The 14,310-nt window shown below is 27.7% G+C and overlaps 2 protein-coding genes across 2 annotated transcripts; one reads left to right on the top strand and one right to left on the bottom strand.

Moving 5' to 3' along the window:
• Positions 1–198: 198 nt before the first annotated feature.
• On the top strand, positions 199–6,505 carry LOC132945046 (ring canal kelch homolog). Its single transcript, XM_061014663.1, is given in 13 exon segments — positions 199–653; positions 722–835; positions 2,104–2,248; positions 2,318–2,449; positions 2,451–2,544; positions 2,617–2,792; positions 2,869–2,965; positions 4,676–4,829; positions 4,903–5,015; positions 5,081–5,380; positions 5,446–5,586; positions 5,652–5,895; positions 5,969–6,505. Coding segments are annotated over 11 exon segments (1,761 nt in total). The 5' UTR covers positions 199–653; positions 722–835; positions 2,104–2,114; the 3' UTR covers positions 6,145–6,505.
• A 4,078-nt stretch (positions 6,506–10,583) lies between these two features.
• LOC132945044 (ring canal kelch homolog) lies at positions 10,584–14,192 on the bottom strand. The gene is made up of 10 exons (XM_061014660.1): positions 13,993–14,192; positions 13,699–13,927; positions 13,441–13,616; positions 13,265–13,361; positions 12,123–12,276; positions 11,940–12,052; positions 11,580–11,876; positions 11,378–11,518; positions 11,065–11,308; positions 10,584–10,995 (listed from the first exon to the last, which is right to left on the bottom strand). The coding sequence occupies exons 1-10, from the start codon at positions 14,190–14,192 to the stop codon at positions 10,817–10,819; spliced, it is 1,830 nt and encodes a 609-aa protein (XP_060870643.1). The 3' UTR covers positions 10,584–10,816.
• Between the last annotated feature and the right edge of the window lie 118 nt (positions 14,193–14,310).

Raw genomic sequence — 14,310 nt, forward strand, 5'->3', positions numbered from 1 at the left:
ACTTATTTCGATATGTCATGATATCACTATAATACGTTTTAAACCAAAACACATTTATTATATAACTTAGGTCCCGTAGGTCTAATCTATCTCTGTACCAAATGTCATCGCAATCGGATGAACGGTTTAGAAATGCATAATAATGATTAATGAACACACATTCATTTTTATTTATATATATATTCTGTTTTGTGCACTTATAAACTATTTATATTTCAGTATTTATGTTTTTAGATTAAATGTTTCTGATAAGATATAGCATAACTAATAGGCAATAAACAGATACAATTTAATTATCATACAAAAGACAGCGTCGACTAAAATAATGGGTATCATGGCGAGAGAATCTTTCGTCACGCGACCAACGACGGGTTAACAATCTTTATTCTACACTCACGGAAACCTATTATAATATTATTGCACTAAACTGTCTAATTTAGTCTAAAGTTGTATAGTATTTACTATTTACGTACGCGTTTTCGTTTAATTATATTGTTATTAGTTTTTATACCGATTTGTATGGATACATAGTTTTTTTTTTATTATTTTAATAATATTAATATTACAACTGTACACAGAACTGTCGAAGCTGACAAGCGTGCGAGCCGTACTGTAGTCCATGTGCTCTGTGCATCGAGATTCGAAATCAGATGGTATATAGGTGTTTTATAAATTAAATTACGTTGTACAATATAATATGGATAAATAAATTAGCGTTTAGCGTTATATAGGTACTTACATCGATTGAATAGGACCATACTTCAACACCATACCTGTTGTCCTGCGGTATTGTCAATTATTATTACACTGGTTTGAACGCAACTACAATAAATAAGTAAGAAAATACATAGTCAATAATACTTTGCTGAGTCTAGACTCCCGACCATGGTCATGAATACATTATCTTACCTACAATGATCGAGCATCTAGACACAGCATAATGCTACTCTAACAATAAAAATATTTATTTATTTATGTATAATGAATGGGTAATAACCCTTTTATGTGAGCAATATTAGGTTTACATTTTCTAAGTATTTTACAGTAAGAACTAAAATTTTAACAATAATAATGAAAATACTGATACAAAATAATAACAATTTGACAACCGTAAATGATAATAGTAACAAAGAAACAAACACTAGATCAATAATAACATAATAATGGTTATTAATTTACAAATGAGTTTAAGGATAAATTTCTATAAAAAACAATACATAAAAAAAAATCTACATGATCAGTAATAAGATTAGCTAGTTTTAATGATCTGGGGAAGAAAGAAGTAGAGCTATAATTATTTTTATGAAACGGTAGATAGTCTATAAATTGATTTCAATTCAATAATACTTTTCTGAGTCTAGACACGTCGAGAATATGTTATCTTACCTACAGTGATTGGGCATCTAGACACAGCATAATGTTTTAATAACAATAAAAATATACCACACCTTTAAGATTTTAAATAATATTGTAATCAGTATCTAAAGAGACCAATAATATAGGTGTTGTACATTTTTCGGGCAATCATAAGTATTTAATTTTTGAAAAACACCTTTGTCCTCATGAAAATAAAATTAAAGTGTCAATATGAATTTTAAATCTAATAGTTGTAGAATAAGTATATTATATTTTTTGTATTATTATTTAAATTAAATTCTTGTTGTAACATAGCAAATGAGTACATAACTAGGTACCAATAAAAAAATGTATAAAACTAATGTTGTAAAGAACATTTAGGTATAATAAAAAAAAATAACATTCCTTGTTTTTATTTTTGATTTCATTGTTTACTTGCTGCAACAGATTTATAATTGTGGCCTTGTAATGATTTTGAATAAAGTCTGTAAAAGTTTTATATCTAAAAATTGCACAACTCAAAATACACGTCTGGTATTATACATAATATAATCTACAATCTCGTAACAACGGACATCATTAATTGCATATTATTATTTATTACAACAATTATTTATATTTCTTATATCTCATAATTTCTTAACAGCAGTATTTTGTATGCCTTAAATGCTCCTATTCTAAAAAGTAGTATTAAGTTTTAATGATGATATAAAAATGTATATTACAATTTTTTAAATAATTTCATAGGTGCAAAAAAAATGGATGCCTTACAGACTTTATCTTATGAAAATAATGTAATGCCAGTTTTGAAATCCAATGAATGTGCACCAACACATTTTAGAAATAACTTTCACTCTGTTAGAATACTAGAAGACTTACAATCTCTACGCAAGTATGTTGTCAATGATTATATAGCTTCTTCCAAAATAAATATTAGTACATAGCATATTTTTGCTTTTAGGAATGAAGTTTTATGTGATATTAGATTTGAAACAGATGATGGATGTATAACGTTTGGTCATAAAAATGTTCTAATGGCAGCTAGTCCATATTTTCAAACGATGTTTAATAAGTTTGATGAAAGTAATAGAGATCGTTAATATAAAAAAATTAGATTCCGCTATTTTACAAATATTAGTAGATTATATTTATACTGGTGAATGTATAGTGACAACAGATAATGTTCAGGTATAATTAATAATTTGATTTGTTATGGAATAATATACAATTGTTTTAAATGTATTGTTGTTGATTTACAAGGTTTTGTTACCAGCAGCAAACATCTTACAGTTAGATTTTGTAAGTGCTGCATGTTCCGAGTTTTTACATAAAAAACTGGATGCATCTAATTGTCTTGGTATCAAAGCGTTTGCTGACTTACATAACTGTACGGATTTGTTCTCAAGGTCTGAAGCATTCATTAAAAAACAGTTTTTGTATGATATAATAATTAACTACATTCTCCATATTTTTCAGTAATAAATATCTATATAATGCGACAATTATTTTCAGGGAAGTGGTTAAAAGTGATGAGTTCCTATCTTCATCTTTTGAAGATGTGGTTAAGCTTATCTCCTGTAATGACCTTGATGTTCCATTTGAAGAAAAGGTAAGCAAACTGCAATTAGTAATTGTATAAAAAATCAACTGAGAAGGTCTGTCAGCTTATAATATTATTGAGATTAAGTAATTTATTTTAGTATTAGGCATTAATTACAATGTACTACGGTAGGTTAAATTCATGTTTACCAAAAAAATTTCATTAGAAAATGTTCCCTTAAAGTCACAAGTACCCACGAATAGTATTTTTAAAGTACTACAAAATAACTAAAATTGTTATTCATTGTTTTAATATGTAATATCGGCTAAATTTGAACTTGGTAAAAACAACTGTGTAATAGATTTTTGGGTTACAGTATGAACAATTTATGAGATTATGAGAATCATTATTTTAAATTTTAATTTTTTAGCTATATAATTTGTAAATTTGTAAATTTTTTAACTTCCTAACTTAACTATTATTGATAGTTTGAAAATGTTTGTGATTTTGATGAGTTTTGTCAAAATTTGAACTTATATGCTAATAAAACAATGTTGTGACGATGGATCTTTAATATTTTTTCAACTGCCATTATAATAACTCATAAGGAATCTTTTATAAAGTTATAAGAAATATTTTCAAACTTTTTGACTCAACATATACAATTTTATTGAGAATTTCAAATGCCTTTAAAAAACTTAAAACTAGTCAAAATACAATAAACATTGCATGAAAATTTCAAGTATATCTACGATTAATACGTACAGTTTTTGAATAACAAAATAAGAATATCGGTATTGTCTTTCCAAGCAAATTTTTCTTTTGTTAAATGTAGGAAAACATAAGGGGATTCTTGTATAAAAATTTTAAATCTTAGATCTACATAGACAAATTTTTATGAATTTCCAACTCAAAGTAATTTTTCAATTTTTGTGATTTTGATGAGTTTTGTCAACATTTCAAATTCAAACATTCATAAAAAATTATTGTGGATTTACGTTCATTTTTTTTTTTAATGTCCACTAAAAACAACTTATGAGAAACATTGTATTACATTTTCATGTTTTTTGACAGCGAAGATGGTTAAAAAAAACTTTATAGAACTTAAAATGTTCTTATGCATACATAACTTAAAAAAAGCCAATATTTCGAAAATGATATGGTGTATAAAAATTAATAAATATTATGCTAAACATTCAATGAAAACTACATATATCAACAGAAATGTGATAACAGACAAAAAAAAATCAAAATCTCCATCTACTCGGAATCTAAAAAATATTTTGCAATGTAATATTATGATATAATGTTGAAATTAATTAAAATTATTGTTCTTGTGTACCTTTAAAATTATAATTTTATAGTTTTTACCGATTACTATCATCTATATAAGCTATTACGAGAGAGTAATAATATTTATATTTCACTCAATTGGCACAACAAACAATAATCTGTAACCATAGGCATGCGCAATAAAGCGGCTAATTTTGTACAATCGGCCAGATAAATTTTAAGCAGACAATATTATTAGTTCTATGAGGAGCAGGCTATGTTATTGTTACTACATTGGCTATAATAATATGATTTGTAATTTTGACTAGATATTATTGTACAAAGTATCAATTATTTAATGAAATAATTGTTTCAGCTTGCATTAAATAATGAATTTTCCCTGGGTACCATATTGAAAATTATCAAAGCATAGAAACTAAAACAATAGATAATACCTACAATTTTTTAATAACCAAAATTAATAATTTTAAATATTTGCTAATGTAGGTATTTGACTGTGTTATTAAATGGGTAGAACATGATTTGAATCACAGAAAAGATTGTTTGCCAAAACTAATGGAACATGTACGTTTGCCATTATTAAACCCTGACATATTGTTTAATATATCTGAAGAACCACTTCTAAAAAATAGTCCTAAATGTATGTTATTTTCATAAATATGCTGTCGTCATGAGCTTATATATTTTATTAATTATTATTATAATGTTTTTAGGTAAAGATTATGTATTTGATGCATTACAATTTAATCTACAAAAATCAATTCAGTGTATCGCCATTCCAAAAACAATTAGGTGTAAACCTAGACAGTTTGGTGGTTCGCAAAAAGTATAATTCTGTTTTGATTAATAAAATTTATCATTATATTTATTTTTTCCATTTAATTTTACCAGGTTATTCTAATGTTTAGTCAGTCTAATACATCACCAAAGTGTTTTACACAATGGTATGACCCAACAACCAAGCTACAAAAGAATGCACCAGGTATAAATAGTTGTCGTCGGACAGCTGGTCTTGGTGTAATAAAAGATCAATTTGTGGTTGTTGTGGGAGGTGTAAATGGATCGAGTTCACAGTGTGTCAGTATGCTTGATGTGTCTTCACAATCACCCTCTTGGGATTATAAATTGGATCCCATGTCAGTTGGTCGAAATAGATTAGGAGTCGGAGTATTAGGTGATTCCATATATTCTGTAAGTTATATCAATATATTACTGATATTTTTATATCATACATTTTTATTATTTTACAATTTTAGATTGGTGGACGTGATGGTACCACTATATTAAATAGTGTAGAGGTATTTGATGTCAGTTTTCAAAAATGGCGAATGGTGTCTAGTATGTCAATTAAGAGATATAATTTGGGCATTGGTGTACTCAATAATCGTTTATACGCGGTGACTTATTATATTATATATTTATTTTTAATTTTTAATACATTTTATTTAGTAAAATTGTGCAGGTTGGAGGTTGTAATGGGAATGCATTAAAATCTGTGGAGTATTATGATCCCACACTTGACGCTTGGGCGCCAGTTACAGAAATGTCTGTATGTCGTGATGGTGCTGGTGTAGGAGTCTTGAATGGTCTTATGTATGCTATTGGTGGCCAAGATAAAGAATATCTTAAAAGTGTTGAGGTTTATAGACCAAATGATGGAGTTTGGTCTTTTACAGCTGATATGCTATTCCCTCGATTCAAGCCAGGTGACTAAAATAATAATATCTTTTTAATATCAACTTTAAAAATATATTAAATTTAAATTACATTTTTATATAGGTGTAGCTGTATTAGATGGTATATTGTATGTTATTGGCGGAGAATCTGATGAATCTATTGATAATACTGTAGAAATTTACAACCCCCATACCAATACTTGGGCCATGGAGATATTGTCTAAAAATAGATACTATGGTGGAGTAGTCATTAATAGACCACCACCACATCATGAATAATCATCATAAAACAGAATGTTCTCATTGTTGTTAGTAATATGAACATATTTTGTAGAATTTATGATGAAACGTTTATTGTTTTATAAATTTTTGTTTTTGTTAATTTTTTATTATTTAATGTTACAAATTAATTAAACAAGCGATACAGTTATTTGGTTGCACTGTTGCAGTATACCAGCAAAGTGTTAGATTATTTATTATTTGCATTGTAATATCTTAGAGATTTTAAATGAAGATTATCTCCATCTCTAAATCAAAGTATTGATTTTACAATGGCATGTGTTTTTTTTTTGTGTGTGTATATATGAAAAAAACCTTTATATTTTCATTTTTTTTTTTTGGTTATTTCTGAAAAGAAATTTATTCTGCTATTGGTACTTTTAAAATCAACTTTGAAAAAATTCCCATAATTTTTTTAAATTGCCAGGAATAAAAGCATTAAAATGTAAGAAATGGGTATTGTTTTTTTGTAGGTACAGTAAGTGCTTACAGGGATCACTGTCATATTGTATTTTATAAATTTGAATTCAATGATAAAAATCATTGTATACGATTCTGAGCAAAGATGGTCTGTCGGCCTATATGACTAACTATATTTTTTGGATATTGGATGTACTTTATTGCTGGAGGGGAGTGATGTTCAAACATAAAGTGCTTTTTGCATGAGGATAATTTATTAAACTTAGGGCAAAAAACGTATGCATTGCACAGAGATTTTGTGGTCTACTGCCTTTGCATTTTCATATTTGATATTATAATATATTTATGTTACTAGCATAAGCGCAATTTTGGGGGTGCTTAGCACCCACAAAATTCATATTAGCACCCCCAAATTATTGATAGCATCATCGAATTTTTATGGACTAATATTATGCCACAGGGGTATTTGGATACATTTATTTCTAAGACCTTATCATTTTTATAATAATACATGGGAACCTATCAGAATAATAATATAGATTGAAGTTTATTATGTTATAGGTGGGTGGTTATTTATATTACGATTAATGCGAAGATGTATACAATTAAGTGGTATGAATGGTGGGGAGGGGAAAGTCCTCACTGATCACTTTACTAGACATGAATCTAGCACCCCCTTACATTTAACTCAAACTGCGCCTATGTTACTAGCTGACACGGCAATGCGTTGCTATTGCTGGATTGTTGTGATTATGCGAGCAGTATAATATTATCAGGCCGGCATTCTACCTGCGGTAAATCGCTGACCCCACGTGAGCGTACGCAAGTGTATAATTTAACTATGAAGTATCAAAAAATGCAAACAATTGGTCCACCGAAATAGTGGTTCAAACTCGATACATTCTGTACTAACATACACAGGCTTATCGTATTAATCTTCTTCCCCAGGGGTCTACTCTATCTCTGTACCAAATTTCATAGCAATCGGATAAACGGTTTAGGAATGCATAAAGGACATAGGTAGAAGCATTTTTTGTCTTTTATATGCCTAGTATTTATAGCTAACTAACATCAACTTATGAGAAACGTTATATAATTTAGGAACATGTGTAGGGGGGGGGTATCGGAGCACAGTAAGACGTGCGTAAAAATACGGCTAAAGAGGGGGGAGGGGTCAAACCCCATGATTCCCTACCCCGTGTCCAAACACTATATAGAATATAGGGAATTATTCTTCGATCATAAAATAAAATAGTGTACTATGGAGTAAACCATTCATTTTTTACATACTGACAGAAAAATAACGGTTTTGTGAGTGTACCTATTTAAAATTTAAATACATTTTATATTGTATTTTTATAGTTGTCTATTATTTTAATTGTTTCATATGTTAAGAGCTATTATTTAGTCGGTTATTTTTAAAAAAAAAAACTTAAAAAATTATTTGGATTAAATTTTCTAATCGAATTCAGTAAGTGAAAACTATATGCACCTAGCCGTTTTAGCTAATATTATCATGTATGGACCGATTCGAATGAAATTTGTTGTGTGTGCTTGAGTGGGTCCTTGAATGGTTTATATTCACAATTGGACCCATTAAGCCCAACCCGGGGAGGTGCTCAAACAGGAATTTTGAGATTTACGATTTTAATTGTTGTTTATAAATGGTTGCTATTATTGGTTGTTGGAGAAATAATTAGTAGTTTCAGCGATATTATAAGCACTACCCCACACTATCAAATCATAAGTAAAAATAGATCGTGCTAGAACTAAATATTATATTATTCGTAGCCCGTAGGGTAAGTATTCTTAACAACAAACGTATGGCGAAAATATTCTAATAATGACATAATAGTCTTAGGAAGGTAAACCGTGCTTAATATTATCTTGTGTTTATTTTAGCTGAGTTATCGTTGATATAAATAATTGTAATTTATATATTTATATTTATAGGTATCACCTGGCTCGCTATTCTGAATTAAACCTGTCGGCTTTCAGAGATGGAAACATATATAATGTGTAATAAATATATATGTATATTACAGTATTACATATATATATATATATATTTATTTTTATTTTACATACAAGGCCTCGACTACTAAGGTCATTTCCCGCAGATAATATCTATTATATATTATATTGTATATTATACAACAGTAAAATTACAAATACCTGAGAACCTAGGATTTATCGGTAAATCCTATAGGTTGTATGGACTGATGTCGATAATTTAACGGTACCTATCTTTAATTAAAATAAAATATAAAAAAGGTTGGTAAGTGGATGTCGCTTTGCTGTATATAGTAGGTTACAAGTGGGTCACTGTAATGGATGGTGTTAAATTTGAATTCAATGATATAATATCATTGTATAAGAAAAACGTTTCTGAGCGAAAACGGTCAGTCAGCCTAGGTATTACCATTGATTATAAATTTATAATCAATGATATTACTAATATATTTGATGATATTATTGTGAATAAAGTAATTTATATATACCTAACCTATTTACGTGGAACCTTGTTTTAAATTTTCAATCCTTAGCTATAAAATTTGAACATTTTATAAATTTTTAACTACAAGATAACTAATAAATTTTAAATTTGATACATTTTGTCAAAACTTGAACTTTAAATGCTTATAAAAAAAATTGTGCCTATGCATTTTTAATATTTTTCAACTGCTATTGTAAAAATATATCAGGAGCCTGACATTACATTTTTTACCCAACAAATAAAATTTTATTGATATTTATTGATATTTTTTTTGATAAAGGTAGAAAAACTTATGAGGAATCTTGTATTACATTTTAAAATCTTAGATTTAAAAAAAAAAATTTTTATGAATTCTTAACTCAAAATAATTTGGTTAATTTTCGTGATTTTTCTATATTTTGTCAATTTTTGAACTTTAAATGCTTATAAAAAAAAACTGTGACTAAGAATTTTTAATATTTTTCAATTGTCATTGTAACATTATAGTAGGAACCTTGTATTAAATTTTCAAACTTTTTTACCCAACAAATAAAGTATTATTGACATCCTTAGAAAAAAATACTAATAAAATTGGAAACTGAAAATGTTCCTAATTAGTTCAAAACAAATCAAAATATCTTGAAAATTTTATCGTGTATAGAAAATGCTAGTATAAATGACCAGTGAAAATTTCATGTGTATACGTTCGTTTGTTTTAGAGTTACACCAAAAACCAAAATCGATTTTGCGTAAAAATTCCCGTTTTTCCTTAATTTATATGTTGTTTTTACCGGCGCTTTTGAAAACTATAGGAAATTTTAAATTTTGACTTTCCCAATGCACCAACGATATTCACTTTCCTATCTAAGATACTGAAGTTGAAAATCCAATCATTATTTTGACTACTTATCGTGTACATACAAAAATAAAAAAGAAACACACATCATTGTAAAATCAATACATTCATCGTTCCGCTCAGAATCTAATATATTCATTTGAGTTTATATATTTTCTATTTTAATTTTGATCACGTAAAATAAAAATAACAGTTGAGAATAATAAATACACTAATATATAACATACCTTGATAGAGAAAATAGATGAGTATTTTGAAGTTCCACTGGATGATATTGTGTAAAATACTATTATAAAATGAACGTAAAATATGAAATTTGATTCAACTGATTTATAAAATAAAAAAAAAAATATAAAAGCAATTTGAAAGTATTTAAAAATATTTATATATAGTACACATTTTTTTTTAAGTAATTGTAGATATTTTTACTCAAATACATTTTTGCTGAGCATTCAAAATTATTTAAATACGTATTTTAAATAGGATCTTTTTAAAGTATGTATCTGTGTTTGTACATGAACACCTGCTAATATTACAATTTTACCGGTATTTTTACTTTTACCGAAATATATATACGTACATTGGAAGTAAACTATTTATTTTTTTTTTTTTATAGGGTTATCTATTACGATACATAAATCGAGTGTATATTATAAATTAATTGAGTTTATGGAACAACAAAATAAAGCACAGTGGTACTTTGAATTTAATCATTTTAAAACAAAACTATAAAAATTCACTGTTACTTTTAAGTTTTGTCAAAAAAAATACATATTTAATTTATGACATTTTTATGAAAATAATAAATATAAATTATAAAAAAAACATTCTTCAATACACGTGTCATCATAATTAAAACAAAAACTTGTTCATATTACTACAAGTTTTAGGAACTAACAATGAGTACTTCTGAAAGCTGATTAATGATAATGATGTGGTCTACTAACAACCACTCCACCATAAATTCGGACCCCATGTCTTGACAATGTTTCCATGGTCCAAGTCTTGGTGATTGGATCATAGATTTCTACAGTATCAACATCAGATGCATCAATTTCTCCACCAATAACATATAATAGACCATTTAATGTGACTACTCCTGTGTACAAATGTGATTTAAATTCAATATATTTGTAAGTTTATCCTAAAAAAATAATAATTTTATCACCGGGTCTGAATCTGCACAAATGCATGTGAGCTATAGGACACCAATTTCCATCAGCAGGTCTATAGATTTCAGCACTTTTAAGATACTGCCCATTAAAGCCGCCAATAGCATATAGAATACCATCCATGACTCCTACACCAGCACCTTGACGATACTCAGACATCTCTGCAACTGGATTCCATGTGTCAAGTGTAGGATCATAATATTCCACTGATTTTAAAAATTTACCACTATAACCTCCAACCTATTTAGTTGAATAAGGGACATGAAATGTATTACAAATTAAAAATAAAGAAATAATATAATTAATCACTGTATATAAACGTTTATTGAGGACACCAACACCAACACTACTTCTCTGAATTGACATACTCGAAACCATTTGCCATTTTTGAATAATTCCATCAAATTTCTCCACACTATTTAGTAAATTGGTACCATCACGTCCACCAACCTAGAATAACAAATAATATACATTTTTAATATAAAATAAGTAAAATATTGATTTAACTTACTGCATATATACAATCATCCAATACCCCAACTCCTAATCCATGTCGACTAACTAACATGTCGACCATAGGAACCCAAGAGGGTGATCGTGAAGATACATCAAGTAAACTAACAGATTTTGAACTTGATCCATTTACACCGCCCACAGCAAACACAAATTGATCTCTTATTACACAAAGACCAGCTGTCCGACGGCAATCATTTATCCCTGGTGCATTCTCGCGCAGTTTGGTTACAGGGTCATACCATTCTGTAGAACACTTTGGCGATGTATCAGACCGGTTAAACATTAAAATAACCTGATATAATTACTAAAAGGATGAAACAATTGTGAAGATAAATTAAACAAAACGGAATCATACTTTTTGAGAACCACCAAATTGTCTAGGTTGACACCTTATCGTTTGTGGAATGGCGAAATGATGACATGATTTTTGTAGATTAAAATGGAACGCTTCAATTACATAATTGTAACCTAAAAACATCATAATAATTAATAAAAGAAATAAATTCATAACAAATGAACATTTATGAAAATAACAAACATTTAGGATTATTCATTAGAAGAGGTTCGTTTACTATATTAAATAATATATCAGGCTTTAATAATGGCAAACGTAAATGTTCCATTAATTTTGGCAAAAAATAATTTCTACGATCCAAATCATGTTTTACCCATTTGATAACACATTCAATTACCTACAATAACAAATATTAAAAACTAGATTAAAATATAATAATAATTTGTTAACCCACCCAATAGTGTATAATTAATACAGGATCCCATAAATATGATCTTGGGTTCCTACTTTGTATAGCAAGCAAAGAAATATTAATTATTATAATTTTATGGTATTAACTATATATTATTGGTATTTTTAAAAACACACAAATCAAAATATAGACGTGCAGTAGAAGGTTCATGGGCTGCATCCGCAAAATTGTTTGGACCTGTTGATTGGTCTGTGGTCCACTGAGGCAAAAAAGGTATAGCCACTTAGTTTCAGTCAGAGCCGAAAGGGAAAATTCATTATTTAATTCATGTAGACAAAATGGATTTGAATCAATTATTTCATTATATATAATATTATATATTAATTATAATTGATACTTTGTAAAATTATACTTAGTTGCAACAGATACTTAATATTTAATTTATATAATTTTCTATAAGTGATAATGTTATAAAACATTTTGACTCTCTTAGAACTATTTATAGACATTAGAAATTAAATTTAAAAAAAAAAAATGTTTTCTTTCCTTTTCAATAACTGTCATTAAAATTATTTTCGTTAGGTCATCAAGCTTTATTGATTTTAGTTATTTAATTTGAAAATATTTGAGGGTACTTGCAATTTTTGAAGTATATTATTATATTGTATACAGACATTGATTTTTTTTAAATGCAACTTTTTTGGAAAAATAATTAAACTTTCTTCAGAAATACAGTACTAAAGTAGGTATTATAGTAAAATAAATTGGCTTACTAACAATATCATAAAATATACTTAGCAATATTATTAAATGGTATTCGCTCGGAATCATTTTTCGCTCTTATTTGGTACAGAGTATAGACACCTACTGGCTACTGTACGGCAGTCCAGTACCAACTTGCCCACTTTTTTTAAGTTCATTTCGTATAGGAAATATTAAAATGTAGGTAAATTACCATTTGAAGTTTGCTTACTTTTTCTTCAAATGGAACGGCAACATCAATAGAGGAAATAAGCTTCACCAAATCTTCAGAAGATAAGGATAGAAAATCTTTGCTTTTAGCTACTTCTCTGGAAATAATAATAATTATTTTTATAATAAACTACCTACTTACTCTTGATATAGAGAATTAAATTATGTTTATCATACAAAAAATGTTGTTTAATATATGCTTCAGAACTCGACAACAATCCTGTACATTTATGTAAGTCAGCAAATGCTTTGATATCAATACAATTTGATGGATCCAGATATTTTTGTAAAAACTCAGCACATACACTATTTACATAATCTAGCTGTAAGACACTTGCAGCTTGTAACAACACCTTAGAAATCAACAAAAATTCACATAAAATGATATGTTGTTTGAAGTCTAGGTATACAAATCAAATATTTAATTATGGGTACCTGTACATTTTCTTTTGTGACCATAATTTCTCCAGTATAAATATAATCTACTAATAGCTGTAAAATGGTGGAATCTAATTCTCTTATAGTAACAAAATCTTTATTGTTCTCAACAAAATTACTAAACATTGCACGGAAATATGGACTAGCTGCCACTAAAACAATTTTATGTCCAATTACAATTTTACCATCATCTGCTACAAATCTAACATCACATAAAACTTCATTTCTAAAAAACAAAAAATGTGTTACTGATATTTATTTTAAATGAAGGTAAAATAACCATCAACATACTTGCGTAGAGATTGTAAATCTTCCAGTATTCTGGCAGAGTGAGAGTTATTTCTAAAATTTGTTGGTTCACATTCTTTGGATGTCAGAACTTGCTTTAAATTATTTTCACAAGATGAAGATTGAATGGTATCCATTTCTTTTACTGACATAAGTAACACCTTTAAATAGTTTTTATAAATTGTGATTAATTTTAATCTCATTATTGTGTTAAAACTTAATACTGAATTTAGGTACTTTAGAGTTTAGACAGAGTAAAAACAAAGAAAATAGTGACGTTAAGAAATTATTAGTTAGATTTATTAAAATATTATTGAATTA

This window comes from Metopolophium dirhodum, chromosome 5 (genome assembly GCF_019925205.1).
Source record: "Metopolophium dirhodum isolate CAU chromosome 5, ASM1992520v1, whole genome shotgun sequence".
Taxonomy (NCBI): domain Eukaryota; kingdom Metazoa; phylum Arthropoda; class Insecta; order Hemiptera; family Aphididae; genus Metopolophium; species Metopolophium dirhodum.